We start from the raw sequence: 14,123 nt of genomic DNA, 5'->3' as shown, positions 1-14,123 counted from the left end.
GGACTGGACGTGAGAACTCATTTGGCATGTTTGAATGTAAGGTGCCTGTGAGATATCCCAGTAGAGATACCTAAACCCCAAGTGTACATTAGAGGTCTGGAATTCAGAGGAACAATCAGGGCTACAAATATAGACTTGGAAATCACCAACGTGTCAAGAACGTGAGAATGAAGATTGCAAAGACTGAGAAGAGGGCCGAGGAGACAACCCTTGGAATATTAACATATGAAGGGTGGGCAGAGGCAGCTGAGTGTGAAGGAACTGGAGGAAAACCAGCAGGACAGGATGAGAGCATGAAGTCAGAGAAACCAAGGGAGAAGGGCTGGAAGAGGGAATGAGGAGTGAGGGTGACAGGCTCCCAAGAGAACAAGTAAGATAAGGACTGAAAAAGGCTGTTGGCACTTAGCAACAAAGAGCTGCTTTGCAAGGACAGTTTCGGAAGAGTGGCTGGGAAAAGCCAGATTGCAGTGAACTGAGCGAGTGGAAGTGAGGAAAGAGAGGCAGAGAGTGTACACAGCTCTTCTAGGAAGCAGGCTGGGAAATGGAATAAAGTGGGAGCTAAATGAGGTTAGAATTAAGGGGTTTTAATTTTGGAATGAGAATGACTGCAGCATGTTTAAATTCTAGTGGTAAAGAGAGGATGGCGAGGGAAATGTCAATGATATAGCAGTGTTCAGTTCCTCAGAAGGAGGGGATGTATAGAGTGTAGAACCATGGTGAAAAGATTTGCTTTAGACAGAATGAGAGTCTGTTCTCCTCTTACAGGAGAAATGGAAGGAGAAAAGATGTGGGTGGGCTGGTAAGTGAAATTGAGGAAATTGGCAAATGAACTGTGTATTTTTTTGATGCAGAGAAGGCCCATGCCCCAAGTGAAGAAGAGGATAGAGGGCTGGAAAATTTAGGAAAAGGGAGAAAGTTTGAAATAGTTGCTATGGAAACTATAAGAGAAAACTGAGCTAGGGACACTTAAGGGGGTACGGAGAGGGCCAATTAAAGTGAAAAGGCCAGGAATTCATGGTAGCGCCATGGCTGATTTTCTTTGTCGCCTTCCTGCTTGGAGGTAGGACCTCGGTTTGAGGATAGATGTCTCACGTGTGTCTTCTAGTAGACTGAGTTCCTTGAGGTCAGGGTCCTAGTATTAGGCATTTCCATGGGCTCAGCACTTAATCCAGTGCTTGGCAAATAAAAGCTGCTTAATGTTGCATGAGTGAGCGACTCAACCTAGAGTAGGTGGGGAAAGGCAGCAAAGGAGGTGAGGGATTTGAAAACCAGGTGAGGTTTTGCTTAAAGTGTTGTGATCATTGGAAATTAGGGCTGTTTTATTCATTTAAGAAGAAAGGAAAATTGTTGAAGGTACTTGGTATCAAATATACGAAACAACAGAAGGAAGAAGGGAAAGGGACTGAGGTTCACAGAAATGAGTAAGATGTCTACTTAAATTTAAGCTATTTGGCAAATGCATATAGGACCTTAAAGAAAATGAAAGAATTTTGAAGTGCTTATGGGTTTATACTTCAGCGCTAATTCTAAAAGTATTATTGAATACTCTGTATCACTGCTGGCTTATATTTTGAGTACGGCATAATTAACCCTAACGTTCGGAAGACTGAATTTAACCTTTGGGCTTCTCGGATTTGTACCACCTTCTCTCAGTTTTAACAACTGAAAAATCCCTGAACTCCCGAAGGTCACTTTTCATCTTTTCTCACATTAACACTCTTCTTCCCAATCTTTATAATTTTGTGGAAGTCTCATCGGCCTCAAGTGAGTTGCTGTCATCAAATGGGGCATAGTTTAAGTTGTAAAAAAGTTTGAATTTATTGGGCATGATTTTGGTTGTTTTTTAATCATTTTTGTTTCTCCCCTTAAATGTTTACAGTGGAGCTGGACAAGAAGTAGGAAGATCATGTATTATTCTGGAATTCAAAGGAAGAAAAATAATGGTAATTACTATTTTGTAGTCAGGTTAACAGGATGACTCTGTCTGCTTTGGGTGTTAGGTTTTTTCTAGTACACTAGTTATCTATTTAGCTCCCAGGAAAATGTCATTGTTTTTATATATAAACTATGCTGTATAATGTAAATGTGAAAAACTAATACACACTTCTACTTAGTGATCTGACAAAACTGAGAAGATAGAGACCAAGATTGTAAAATTGTCCAGCAGAGCAGATCTCCTGCACTCTTGCTTCTTCAGAGTCCCTCTTCCAGTCTTGGAGGGTCTGGACACCCAACTGCCCCAGTCACACTGGAGGCCCCCAAGGAACTGGCTGCCCAAACACACACCAAGCTCCAGCCGCCCCAGTGCAGCATGTGATGTAGCTGCAACTGGTTTGCAGCTTAGATGCCTAAGTTAGCAGTAGGGCCCCTGACCTTGGGGAAGGCAGACTGCTCCTTTAAGCCCCTTTCCTTATCTGAAAGATGGAATGATGAGAAGAGATGGTTTCTATGGTCCTCGTTAGAAAGGCAGTTCAGTGGCTCATCATGTTCCTTTGGTTCCACCTCTCTGTTTCTCCCAATCTTAAAAGAACAGGAATATGCCAGACATAGTTGTCTTTTTAGTCATTTGTTATATTAATTTGGTAGTAACATCCGAAAAATGAGTATATAACTCATTGATGACTGACTCTTAAGAATTTATTCATGGGACTGGCCCCATGGCTGAGTGGTTGAGTTCCCACACTCCACTTTGGCAGCCTAGGGTTTCGCTGGTTCAGATCCTGGGCGCGGACATGGCACCGCTCATCAAGCTATGCTGAGGCAGCATCCCACATAGCAGAGCCAGAAGGACCTACAACTAGAATATACAACTATGTACCGGGAGGCTTTGGGGAGAAGAAGAAAAAAAAGCAGCAGCAGCTTGGCAACAGATGTTAGCTCAGGTGCCAATCTTAAAAAAAAAAAAAATAGAATTTATTCCTTAATGCCTTAAAATACTTATACTGCCCTGATCAGGGAAACTTCCCAGTTCTAATCACTGTCTCCTCATAATAGTTAGATCTGGTAGTAGTAAATCTATAAACTTTTTAAATGCTCACCATCTTCTGATATCAAAGTTTTTGAAAAAGAGTTCGTTCATTGTTAGAGTGACTACAAAAAGTGCCTGTTAAGAAGATGTCTTGTATTTTGTGTCCTGTGACCCTAAGTGTCAGCTATATTTTATACTCGTTGGGGAAGTTAGAATTGGTAATGGCATATTTGCCACATTTAATAAGAATTGCATTCCAAATGCTAGTGTATAGAGTCCTTGATTCTGTATGTTATGAATCAGTCATAAATATTGTCTATTTATTGGATGAATTTAATAAAATGTGTAGGAGATTGTGATCTTCTTTTCTCTTTCAGTTGGACTGTGGGATCCACCCTGGGCTAGAAGGAATGGATGCTCTTCCTTATATCGATTTAATTGACCCAGCTGAGATTGATCTCCTGCTAATCAGTCAGTAAGTTTTTTTCTTTATGAACAACACTGTTTTTCAAGGACTTTTACTATAAGGATCATTTCTTTACAAGATTTTAAAATTCTGGTGTTTGGAAACAGTAGTTTCTACCAGAAAGCATATTGTAGACATCAAAGTCTAAGACAGCACTCCATGTTGTCATCACAGGTTAGAGAAGTTTATTATGAAAAACTTACTTTCCTACCACTCAAGTAAGTGAGAAGGAGACAGCACATGCCTTGGATCACTGTAAAACTTGAGACCAGGAAAGTCCTTTCCCAGAATATCTCCTTGGGGTCACTGTCTTATCACCTTCCATAGGAATTTCATTTAAAAGCAGTGACGCGTTCCAACTTTATATCACTGAAGTGCTTGCTGTAATTCCTGCTGCAGAGAGTAGGCTTGGGTGTGCTCTTCCGTCTCTAACGATCAGTGGTAAAGTATTTCGATGTTTAAAAAATACTTTTCCTGTCTTTTTCTTACACTAGAACTGGATGCGTTATTCTTTCCGTCTGCACACACCTACCCTTGGTGTTTTAAAAGTATCAGTATGCACTTGTTACATAGAACTTATTACAGTAGTTTTCATTACATCTAGTATGCATATAGTATACATATAGTATCCATCAGGATTCTATTTTAAGAATTGACAGAATCTCTTTGTTTCTTTTTAAGTTTCCATTTGGATCACTGTGGAGCTTTGCCCTGGTTTCTACAGAAGACAAGTTTCAAAGGAAGAACATTTATGACTCATGCCACAAAAGCTATTTATAGATGGCTTCTTTCAGATTATGTCAAAGTTAGGTAAATTACATGGATTTGATTCTACGTAATACATACGGTTCAAGATATGGATTATTTTGCATTTTGAAATAAGATACTCTCTTTTTATTCTGAAGGATGTCAATAATTTAGTCATTCAGTAACAATTCATCAGCACCTTCTTGGCCTTCAAGTCTTTATGTAGTTTTTACGTATTTTTAAATCTTTATAATATAGGTAAGTTGTAAGGTATGATAACAATATTTTATAAGTAGAATTTCATAATTTTGTTAAAATTTAAGACCAAGTACATTATACAGTGATATATAATGAAATCTTATTTTAGATTATTTGGTCAAAGTAAACTAACTACCTTAAATGAAAAAGTTCCCTGGGGAAGTTTTTTCCAGTTGCAAGAGGAAGATCTCCTTTATCAGAAAGTTTGGAGCATTTTTGTAATATCTACAGCACAAATTATTAGCATTCAGAAGTTTACTATTAAATGTATATATTCTAAGGGTAGCTAAGATGCAATTTGTTATTCTTCATGTATAAATGCAAAAGAATGCAAGAGTTATCCTTAGTAATAATTATACTAGTTAACACTAAATAATGCTTACCACAGCCAGGCACAGTTCTCAGTTCTTAACATATGTTAACTCATTTACTCTTCATAGCAAGCTAAGGTTTTAGGTTCCCTTATGAATCCCATTTTATAGATCATGAAACTGAGGCACAGAGAGGTTAGCTAATTTGCCTGTGAGGGTCATGGCAAGAGACAAAGCTGGAATTTGGATCCAAGTAGTCTGGCTTCGGAGTCTGTGTCCTTAACCACTAGTCTCTTTTGCTTTTTTGGAAGTATATTAGCATAATTTTCGGGAGAAAACTTATGCTATACTTTGTAGAGAAATCTTTTCACATCCCTTGGTTCAATGTATGTGAGTGAGTTTATCTCTCAAGAGTGTTGGGACAGGAAAAAAGGTTGAGAAATAGTTTCCTAAAGAGGACTTTGCCTTAATTTACTGTGTGCTCTGCTTAAAATCATGCTTTGTAGCTGTACACACTAAACAGTTTTATTGTAATTGCAGGGTAAAAAGATAAACAAAATGTCCGAGAGATTCTAAATAGTGTAATCCATACAATATAATTTTAAGAAATAACGTTGTGGGGGCCAGCCCCATGGCCAAGTAGTTAAGTTTGCGCGCTCCGCTTTGGCAGCCCAGGGTTTCACCAGTTCAGGTTCTGGGCACAGACATGGCACTGCTCATCAGGCCATGCTGAGGTGGCATCCCACATAGCACAACCACAGGCACTCACAACTAGATTATACGACTATGTACTAGGGGGGCTTTGGGGAGAATAATTAAAAAAAAAAAGATTGGCAACAGTTGTTAGCTCAGGTGCTAATCTTTAAAAACAAAAACGAACGTTGGGGATATATCATCCACAGACAGTTTCCTTGCATTCAAAGAGTTTTTAAAAAGCTTACCCTTAATTCTCTTTGTTGGCATCTTTACAAATTTAGCAATATATCAGCAGATGACATGCTGTATACTGAGACAGATTTGGAAGAGAGCATGGACAAAATTGAAACCATCAACTTTCACGAAGTTAAGGAAGTTGCAGGAATCAAGTTTTGGTGTTACCACGCGGGCCACGTCCTGGGAGCTGCCATGTTCATGATTGAGATCGCAGGCGTGAAGGTACGCTCCAGCCCTGGCAGTTTCCTCCCTGCGAGAAGTCAGTGCAGAGCCTTGTGCCACGAAGTAGTACTAAGGAAAATTCCAGAAGACTTGCAGGGTGTCAAAACACTGAAACATCAGATAAAATTCAGTTGATGCTTTTCCTTTTCAATATCATAGTTCATACCTCCATTATAATACTTTTTAGGTGAAGGTTGAGAAAAGAGAAAAGAAGTATCTCAAAAGAGTGAAGTTCCCTCACACTGTTAGGGGATTAATCCCTTTTCAGTGCTATTTAGAAAACTGATTAGGGAAGAGCTTTCTTTGTGGCTGTGTCTATTTAACATTCAAACCCGACTATGTGGCATTCATGTCCTCTTGATGCTTTAGAATCCACATGTAAGCCCCCAAAGAGGGTGGACTGCACCAGGGAAGAGGGCGAATCAGGAAGGTCTTAGACGTCCTTGGTGAGAAAGACTAGTGGGCGTCTTGAGAAACCTGTGCAAACACGGGTGGCCTGTGGGTCTCGGGACTGACTAGAGCAGCAGTTCTTCATTCTGGCTGCGCTTTAGAATCGCGTAGGGAGCTTTTTAAAATTCTGATTCATTCAAAATCTCAGGGCGTAGCCTTCACCTTTTCTTTTCAAATTTTCTACGTGATTCTTATGTGCGGTCAGAGTTGAAAACCAACACTCTAGTGTAATATTGTCCTAAATTTTTAGCGACTGCTCATATATTTGAGGTGTTTTTTTGTTTTTTTTGAGGAAGATTAGCCCTGAGCTAACTGCTGCCAATCCTCCTCTCCTCTTTTTGCTGAGGAGGACTGGCCCTGAGCTAACATCTGTGCCCATCTTCCTCTACTCTGTTTGTGGGACGCCTACCACAGCATGGCGTGCCAAGCAGTGCCATGTCCACACCCAGGATTCGAACCAGCGAACCTCGGGCTGCCAAAGTGGAGCGTGCGCACTTAACTGCTGCACAACCGGGCCAGCCCCATATTCGAGATTTTTACACATTGAGTTGTGCTGTGTATTGCCAAATCATTTATTCTTGCTCTTTGCTCAAAGGCACAAAAAAATAAGCAGAAAATAGCACAAATGCAGGTCTAAATTCCCTTTGAAATTTGATGCACGCCCTCCTATGATTTTGTCTTCCATTTTAGATGGTTTTCCCATATAGCTCAGTAGATCTCTTTCCTCATCATGCCGTTTTTCTCTAAGATGTTTGGAGCACTTCTTAAGTTTATTAATATACAGGTTATCTTTGTGGAATGATTGTGGGAGTATATGATTCCCACTGGTTAGAATGATAATTGAAACACTGGATCGTTTATGAGTGAACTACGTTACACATTTGAAGTTAGACACAAGCAGTACATCTAAATTTCATCAGTTGTAGGCTATTTTTTTAATTGAACTTCGCTTTCAGATTTTATGATCTAAGTTTATTCACTAGTAAAATGAAGCCTTCCAGAATCCTAACTTTCTAGCTTTTTCTTTCACAGCTTTTGTACACAGGTGATTTCTCAAGACAAGAAGATAGACACTTGATGGCAGCCGAAATTCCTAATATTAAACCTGATATTCTTATCATTGTAAGTATTCATGCACTGTATTGTAATCAGTGTAATTGAAGCAGAATTTTTTCTAGTGGGAAAAAAATACGTGATCTCATTTTCATAGTATGTTACCAGATATAAATGTATCTGTATTTAGTGTACAAATTAATTTTTCTGGCTTCTCTTTGTGATGCAGCTCCACTTTCTTGCTGTTAAATGTATTTACTCTTGTCTAATATCAGAGATGATATGTTATCTCCTAAAGATTTTTGTCTGGGTGAATTACCCCAAATTCGGAGAACATCTTAGGGGTTGTGTAGAAATGGTGTGGCCCACTGCCTTTGCCATGGGACTATCTCTTGGCTCGTAGCACCTGCTGAATTTATATGTGTATGTCCTGTCTGCCTGCTAGATTGCAAGTCCTAGAGAATAAAAAAAAGTTAACTGTCCAGAAGCTCTGTGCACAGGGAGGTTGGTGAGGAGCAAATTAATAAATGTGTGTTGAGACAGTGAGGTCAGGGATTGGGAGAGAAACCTTTGGGGCCTATGGTATATGTCAGAATATCAGTGGGGTGGGCAAGATAGCTGAAAGGGATTAGGGGGTATAAATGTACAAACTTCCGGTTATAAAGTAAACAAGTCATGGGGATGAAATATACAGTATAGAGAATATAGTCAACAATATTGTAATAACTTTGGATGGTGACAGATGGTAAATAGACTTGTCATGGTGATCATTTTGTAATGTTTATAAATATCGAATCACTGTGATATACACCTGAAATGAGTAGGATATTGTATGTCAATTATACTTCAATTAAAGGGAAAAAGGAATATCAAGTATGTTTAGTTCAAGGTGGAAGAGATGTCTGTTTCTCCCTCACCATCTACAGAATCCCCCAACTGCCCAAGTATGAGGGACCAATGCATATTGCTGTCCATAAACAACAAGTTGTGAGTGAATTCAGTTTGGCTCAGCTTGTGGTATACCCAGCATATAAACTGACCTTAATTTAAAGGAAGTTTTTTTTAAATCTCAGAAAAAAATAGTTGTTTTCATTATATCTAATACTTTAGAGCAATACTTCTCCAACTTTAATGTGCTTATGAATCACTTGGTGATATTGTTAAAAACAGATTCTGATTCAGAATGCCTGGGCTGGGGCCTGAGATTCAGCATGTCTAATAAGCTCCCAGGGATGCCAGTACTGCTGGTCAGCAGACCACAAATAGTAAGGTTTAGGGGATATTCTTAAATAGAACTATAAGAAACAATATCTGTTTCTTTTTTTGCTTGCTTGCTTTTTTTTTTTTTTTTTTTTGGTGAGGAAGATTGGCCCTGAGCTAACATCTGTTGCCAATCTTCCTCTTTTTTTTTTCCTCCCCAAAGCCCCAGTGCATAGTTGTATATCCTACTTGTAAGTCCTTCTAGTTCTTCTATGTGGGATGCCCCACAGCATGGCTTGATGAGTGGTGTGTAGGTCCACGCCCAGGATTGGAACTGGCGAACCCCATGCCACCAGATCAGAGCGTGCAAAGTTAACCACTATGCCACCAGGCCAGCCCCAATATCTGTTTCTGATTTATAAACTTTGACTTATCAGAGGTGGGAGAAATAACCTTTTTCCAACCCACAAAAAGCAAAATGGTTTTGGAAAAAAAAAGACATAGCAAAATTATCTTGAGAAAGGAAGATACATTTTTGGACTTATTTCCTAATTCTGTTTTCTGAAAAGTTCTTACTACTTAGCCAAATCTAAATTCTCACATTTTTACTTGCTCTGCTTTCCAATTAGTATTATAACAATATACGTTCAAGTAAATAGCTTGCTAATGGAGAGATGAATCACTTTGCTTCTGTGTTTCACGGATGTTTACCTTTTGTGTTCTTGGGAAATCATCAGTCTTGGTCTCATACTTCTAACGTGTTGTTTAGGAATCTACTTACGGGACCCATATCCACGAGAAGCGTGAAGAGCGAGAAGCAAGATTCTGTAACACGGTTCACGATATTGTGAACAGAGGGGGCAGAGGTCTCATTCCTGTCTTCGCTCTTGGCAGGGCTCAGGAGCTGCTCTTGATTTTAGGTATGCCTGTTCCTTTCCACTTGGGAGACTGTCAATATCTTGGAGTGCCATGACATCAAGATGATTGTATGAGCGTGGGTAGATATTCTGCCCTTCTGGTCTTCAGTTTTTGCATTTAAAAATAGGGATTTGGTGCCAGGAAGAGCCCAGAGAGACAGCGACTGTCATGCACTGGTACTAGGAATATAAATGGCATGTTTTTCTAGTTGCCTTCAGCATTAGAAGTCTTAAAAATATGCTACCCTTTGACCCAGCAGTTCTACTTCTGGTAAATAAATGAGATGCATAGAAAATTTTGTCAGTAAGAGTATTCATCATTTCAGTATTTTTAAAGAAATATCATGTCAGTAAATATATTGTAGGAAAAAAATCATGTTATAGATGAGTAATTACATATTTTCACATAGTATATTAAGTGGGCCAAAAAAGTAGGGTTCAAAACAGTGTGTACTCTGATCCTACTTAGGTAAAAAAATACACAAATGACTGGAAAGATATTAAATCTGAATAATGAGAAAGTAGATGATTTCTTTTTTCATTTTCTGCTTTTCTCTGTTTTCCAAATACTTTAATGAGCATGTATAACTTTTTGTAATGAGAGGAACAGTGAGTGTCACTTTTTGCATATATTTGTATTTAATGATCCCTTTTAACTCAAACATTCCGTGATTCTTTTTAGGGAACGCACTCTTAAAGAATAAATGATAGGTGCCTTGTATGTATATAGCTGAAATGTGAAGAACTAGAAATGGTTGCGTCTTCAGCTCTTACAGTCGCTTCTTCCATCTCTGTGATGATAAGGATAAAATATCCCTGTTACACTGAAAAGGAAAAGGGAAGAGAGGATAAATGACAGATCAAAAGCAAATCTGTAAGAGAGGCAGGACTTAGTAGAAGCTAAATTTTATAATTCCTAATCCAGTCTAGTTTTCTCTTGGTCCTTCTTTCTAACTGTGAGTCAAATTTGACTTTAGAAGTCTTGAAATGAAAAGTCTCCATAACAAAGTAATCTGAAGAACAGAGGAAATTAGGAAGGTGAAACCACTGTTGTCACCATCAAATTGGCTTGCCAGATTTAGCAGATAAAAATACAAGACAGTTAAATTTTATTTTCAGATAAGTAATGAGTAATATTTTAGCATAAGTGTATCAAATATTTAATATATGTTCTTATACTAGTAATCTTTTATTTGTCTGAAATTCAAATTTCGCTGGGCACTTGGTACTTTTCTCTGGAAACTCTACCATCAAAGCATATTATGATTCCTTTTATGAACAGGATTGCTCTGTGTAATTGGTTACTCGTTTTCCTTTAAATTCTCCCTGGACAGCTATTAGAATCACTGGTTTTAAATCTCATCTATGATCTAGCCATATGACCTTGGGCAAGTTATTCAACTTTTTAAAAATATTTAAAATTTATTCATAAAAACACACAAAAAATAGGAGACTGATGTGATCATGGGATATAATATACTCTGCAGGGTGTTTGAGAAATTGTAAGAGTATATATGAAAACTTTGACACCATTAAAAATTTTAATTACATCTAAAAAAACGCAAACAGATAAACCAGAGAGCAAAGCAGGAAATATATTTGTAACATGCATGACAGGAAAAGTCCCTGTTCTCATTTGGAGTTTTCAATTATAAATCAAGTAGAAAAATAACATTCCCATGCTATTCAACCTTTTTTTACCCTCGGTTTTGTAATCTGTAAGATGGAGATAAATCTTCCTAAGGTTGTTTTGAAAATTAGAAGTAATAAATGTAAATTGCATACTAGGCATTTAATACATTTCCTAAATGCAGGTGTACCTAGTAGAATCAATGTCTTTTGGCAATACTACCTTTATAATATTTTAGGATTTAATGAGATTTTTCCCTAAAAATAAGCCTTCCTTTGAAGGTAGATTGCCCACTCTTTTCATTAATTATCAGAAACTGTTTGGTTAGCAGTTTTTAAAAAATATAGTCACAGTGTAATGTGACTATTTATACTTTTTTTTAAGTGTTCAAAATTTGTTTTAACTCATTTGGTAGTCCTGTTTTGTACTTAGCAAAGTCTAATTACAAAAAGTCTAATTTCAGTAAGTCTTTTGAAATATTAACACATTTTTATTTAAAACCACAGAATATACTGTCTCTCTAGGATACTAAGTTCCGGTCTATTATTCAGTGGAAACTTCTACCAGATTGTTTTTAAAGCCTTCACATCTCGGGAGTGTGATCACAACATTCTTTTCAGGTCATGCATTAGTATTTAGAAATAAGTTTTGGTTTTATAAGTTTAAGTTAGTAAGGACCAGGCTAATTTTCTTTAAAATACAGTTATTTGTTTTTTGTTTGTTTGTTTTTTAAAGATTTTATTTTTCCTTTTTCTCCTAAAGCCCCCTGGTACATAATTGTATATTTTAGTTGTGGGTCCTTCTAGTTGTGGCGTGTGGGACGCCGCCTCAGCGTGGCTTGATGAGTGGTGCCACGTCCACCCCCAGGACTTGAACTGGCAAAACCCTGGGCCGCCGAAGCAGAGTGCACAAACTCAACCACTTGGCCACAGGGCTGGCCCCCAGTTATATGTTTTAATTTATTTCATGGTTGTCTGGATTTTTAAAAATTAATTGTATGTATCATTTATTATTTGAACTATTTACCGCACATAGCAAAACAATATTGTTTCTTGTAAAATCTCTCTAGATGAGTACTGGCAGAATCACCCAGAACTCCACGATATTCCAATATACTATGCGTCGTCTTTGGCCAAGAAGTGTATGGCAGTGTATCAGACATATGTAAATGCCATGAATGACAAAATCCGCAAACAGATCAACATCAACAATCCCTTTGTTTTCAAACATATTAGTAACCTTAAGGTGAGTGCTTGTGGAAGAAAGGAGAAGGTCGGATAAAACACAAAGAAGTCATCAGTAGTAGGAGATGCCCGTTGCTGCTTCTGTGGCTAAATCCTTTTTTTTTGTTTTTTGTTTTTTGGTTTTTTTTAAAGATTTTATTTTTTCCTTTTTCTCCCCAAAGTCCCCCGGTACATAGTTGTATATTCTTCATTGTGGGTCCTTCTAGTTGTGGCACATGGGACGCCGCCTCAGCGTGGCTCGATGAGCAGTGCCATGTCCGCGACCAGGACTCGAACCAACCAAACGCTGAGCTGCCTGCAGCAGAGTGTGAGAACTTAACCACTCGGCCACGGGGCCAGCCCCTGTGGCTAAATCCTTCTTGCCAAAGTCTTTCTTACCCTTTCTCTAGCAGGCATCACTTTTCTGAAGGGAATCAAAAATTTAGCATTCTTTTTTACTTAAACTTCGCAACTTGTTCCAAGTATACTTTCTCAGTGTTTACTATTGCTAAATAAGTTGGATCTCTTTTGTCATAAAAATAAAAAGTCCTGCTGAGAAAAATATGTTGTATTACATATTGTTTTCTTATTCTTATGCAAACCTAATCATCTTTTTGATTAGCACTGTAAATTCCATATATGAAAATTTGTATATGTTTACTTTTCTAGAGCATTCAATAAAATCTGATTTTCTTTAATTAAAAAAATACGTTTCTTTCAAACTAATGCTCTAATCTTAATAAAATGATGCCCCAAATAATTCAAGTTATAAATATTCTTCCAATTTTAAATAGGCTCTGTTGGTAAAGTTTGTTTTTGGTTTTTTTTTGGTGAGGAAGATTCGCCCTGAGCTAACATCTGTTACCAGTCTGCCTCTTTTTTTGCTTGAGGAAGATTTGCCCTGATCTAACGTCTGTGCCAGTCTTTCTCTATTTTGTACGAGGAACGCCTGTGCAGCATGGCTGTTGGGTGGAGTAGGTCCGCACCTGGGAACTGAACTCTCAAACCTGAGCCATCAAAGTGGAGCATGCGGAACTTTACCCAGTGGGCCATGGGGCTGGCCCCCTATAGTATTATTTTTTAAGTTAATTACTTAGGAATTAGAGCCAAGTTTTCCCTAGAAACAAGGTTAAACTTTTTGGTTAGATTTCTAGGCCTGCTCAAAATATTCATCAAGTATGCAAAGCCACTGTGAGTCTTTGGGGAAATTCTTTCAGAGTTCTATCTTGGGTGGAATAGAAACCCATTTGACTCTTCCTTTTACTTTCTGCCTTCCTGCTAGCCACTGAAAATGGTCCTAAAGGCATGTTTAGCTACCGGTAGAACGTTTTGAGGGTCAGTGTGAACTTTCTCCTTTTTATCACTTTGTTTTCCTTTCATTCCTAGCCTAACTTGTTTAGGAACTTGGAGTTTGGACTTAAAATGTTTAGTAGTCTTCTCAAGCCCTTTCAGTTGGGTAATTAATCTTTTTTCCTAACTCTTTCTTATTTAAAAATGCTTTGTCAAGCCCTGGTATTTAACTTGCTTTTACCATTTCTTTTTCTCTCTCAGAGCATGGATCATTTTGATGACATTGGTCCCAGCGTGGTAATGGCCTCCCCAGGCATGATGCAGAGTGGCTTATCCAGAGAGCTCTTTGAAAGCTGGTGTACTGATAAGAGGAACGGTGTCATTATAGCAGGGTACTGTGTAGAAGGGACACTTGCCAAGGTGAGTGGTAGTCTTAGACCATTGCGTTATTCCTG

At 38.2% G+C, this 14,123-nt stretch overlaps 1 protein-coding gene across 2 annotated transcripts in view; it reads left to right on the top strand.

Annotated features, from left to right (window-relative positions):
* Window positions 1-14,123, top strand: part of CPSF3 (cleavage and polyadenylation specific factor 3) — a 40,650-nt gene that overhangs the window by 2,776 nt on the left and 23,751 nt on the right. The window contains exons 2-9 of one of the 2 annotated variants that reach the window (XM_008535156.2): window positions 1,880-1,943; window positions 3,346-3,443; window positions 4,116-4,244; window positions 5,728-5,905; window positions 7,388-7,477; window positions 9,378-9,528; window positions 12,225-12,400; window positions 13,930-14,088. In XM_008535156.2, coding sequence (XP_008533378.1) covers window positions 1,880-1,943; window positions 3,346-3,443; window positions 4,116-4,244; window positions 5,728-5,905; window positions 7,388-7,477; window positions 9,378-9,528; window positions 12,225-12,400; window positions 13,930-14,088 — 1,045 coding nt within the window. Of the gene's footprint in view, window positions 1-1,879; window positions 1,944-3,345; window positions 3,444-4,115; window positions 4,440-5,727; window positions 5,906-7,387; window positions 7,478-9,377; window positions 9,529-12,224; window positions 12,401-13,929; window positions 14,089-14,123 lie in introns of both variants that reach the window. The other variant, XM_070573290.1, reaches the window with a different exon arrangement.

The sequence above is a fragment of the Equus przewalskii genome, chromosome 14 (assembly GCF_037783145.1).
Source record: "Equus przewalskii isolate Varuska chromosome 14, EquPr2, whole genome shotgun sequence".
Taxonomy (NCBI): Eukaryota; Metazoa; Chordata; class Mammalia; order Perissodactyla; family Equidae; genus Equus; species Equus przewalskii.
This window is presented reverse-complemented; position numbering and strand designations above follow the sequence as displayed.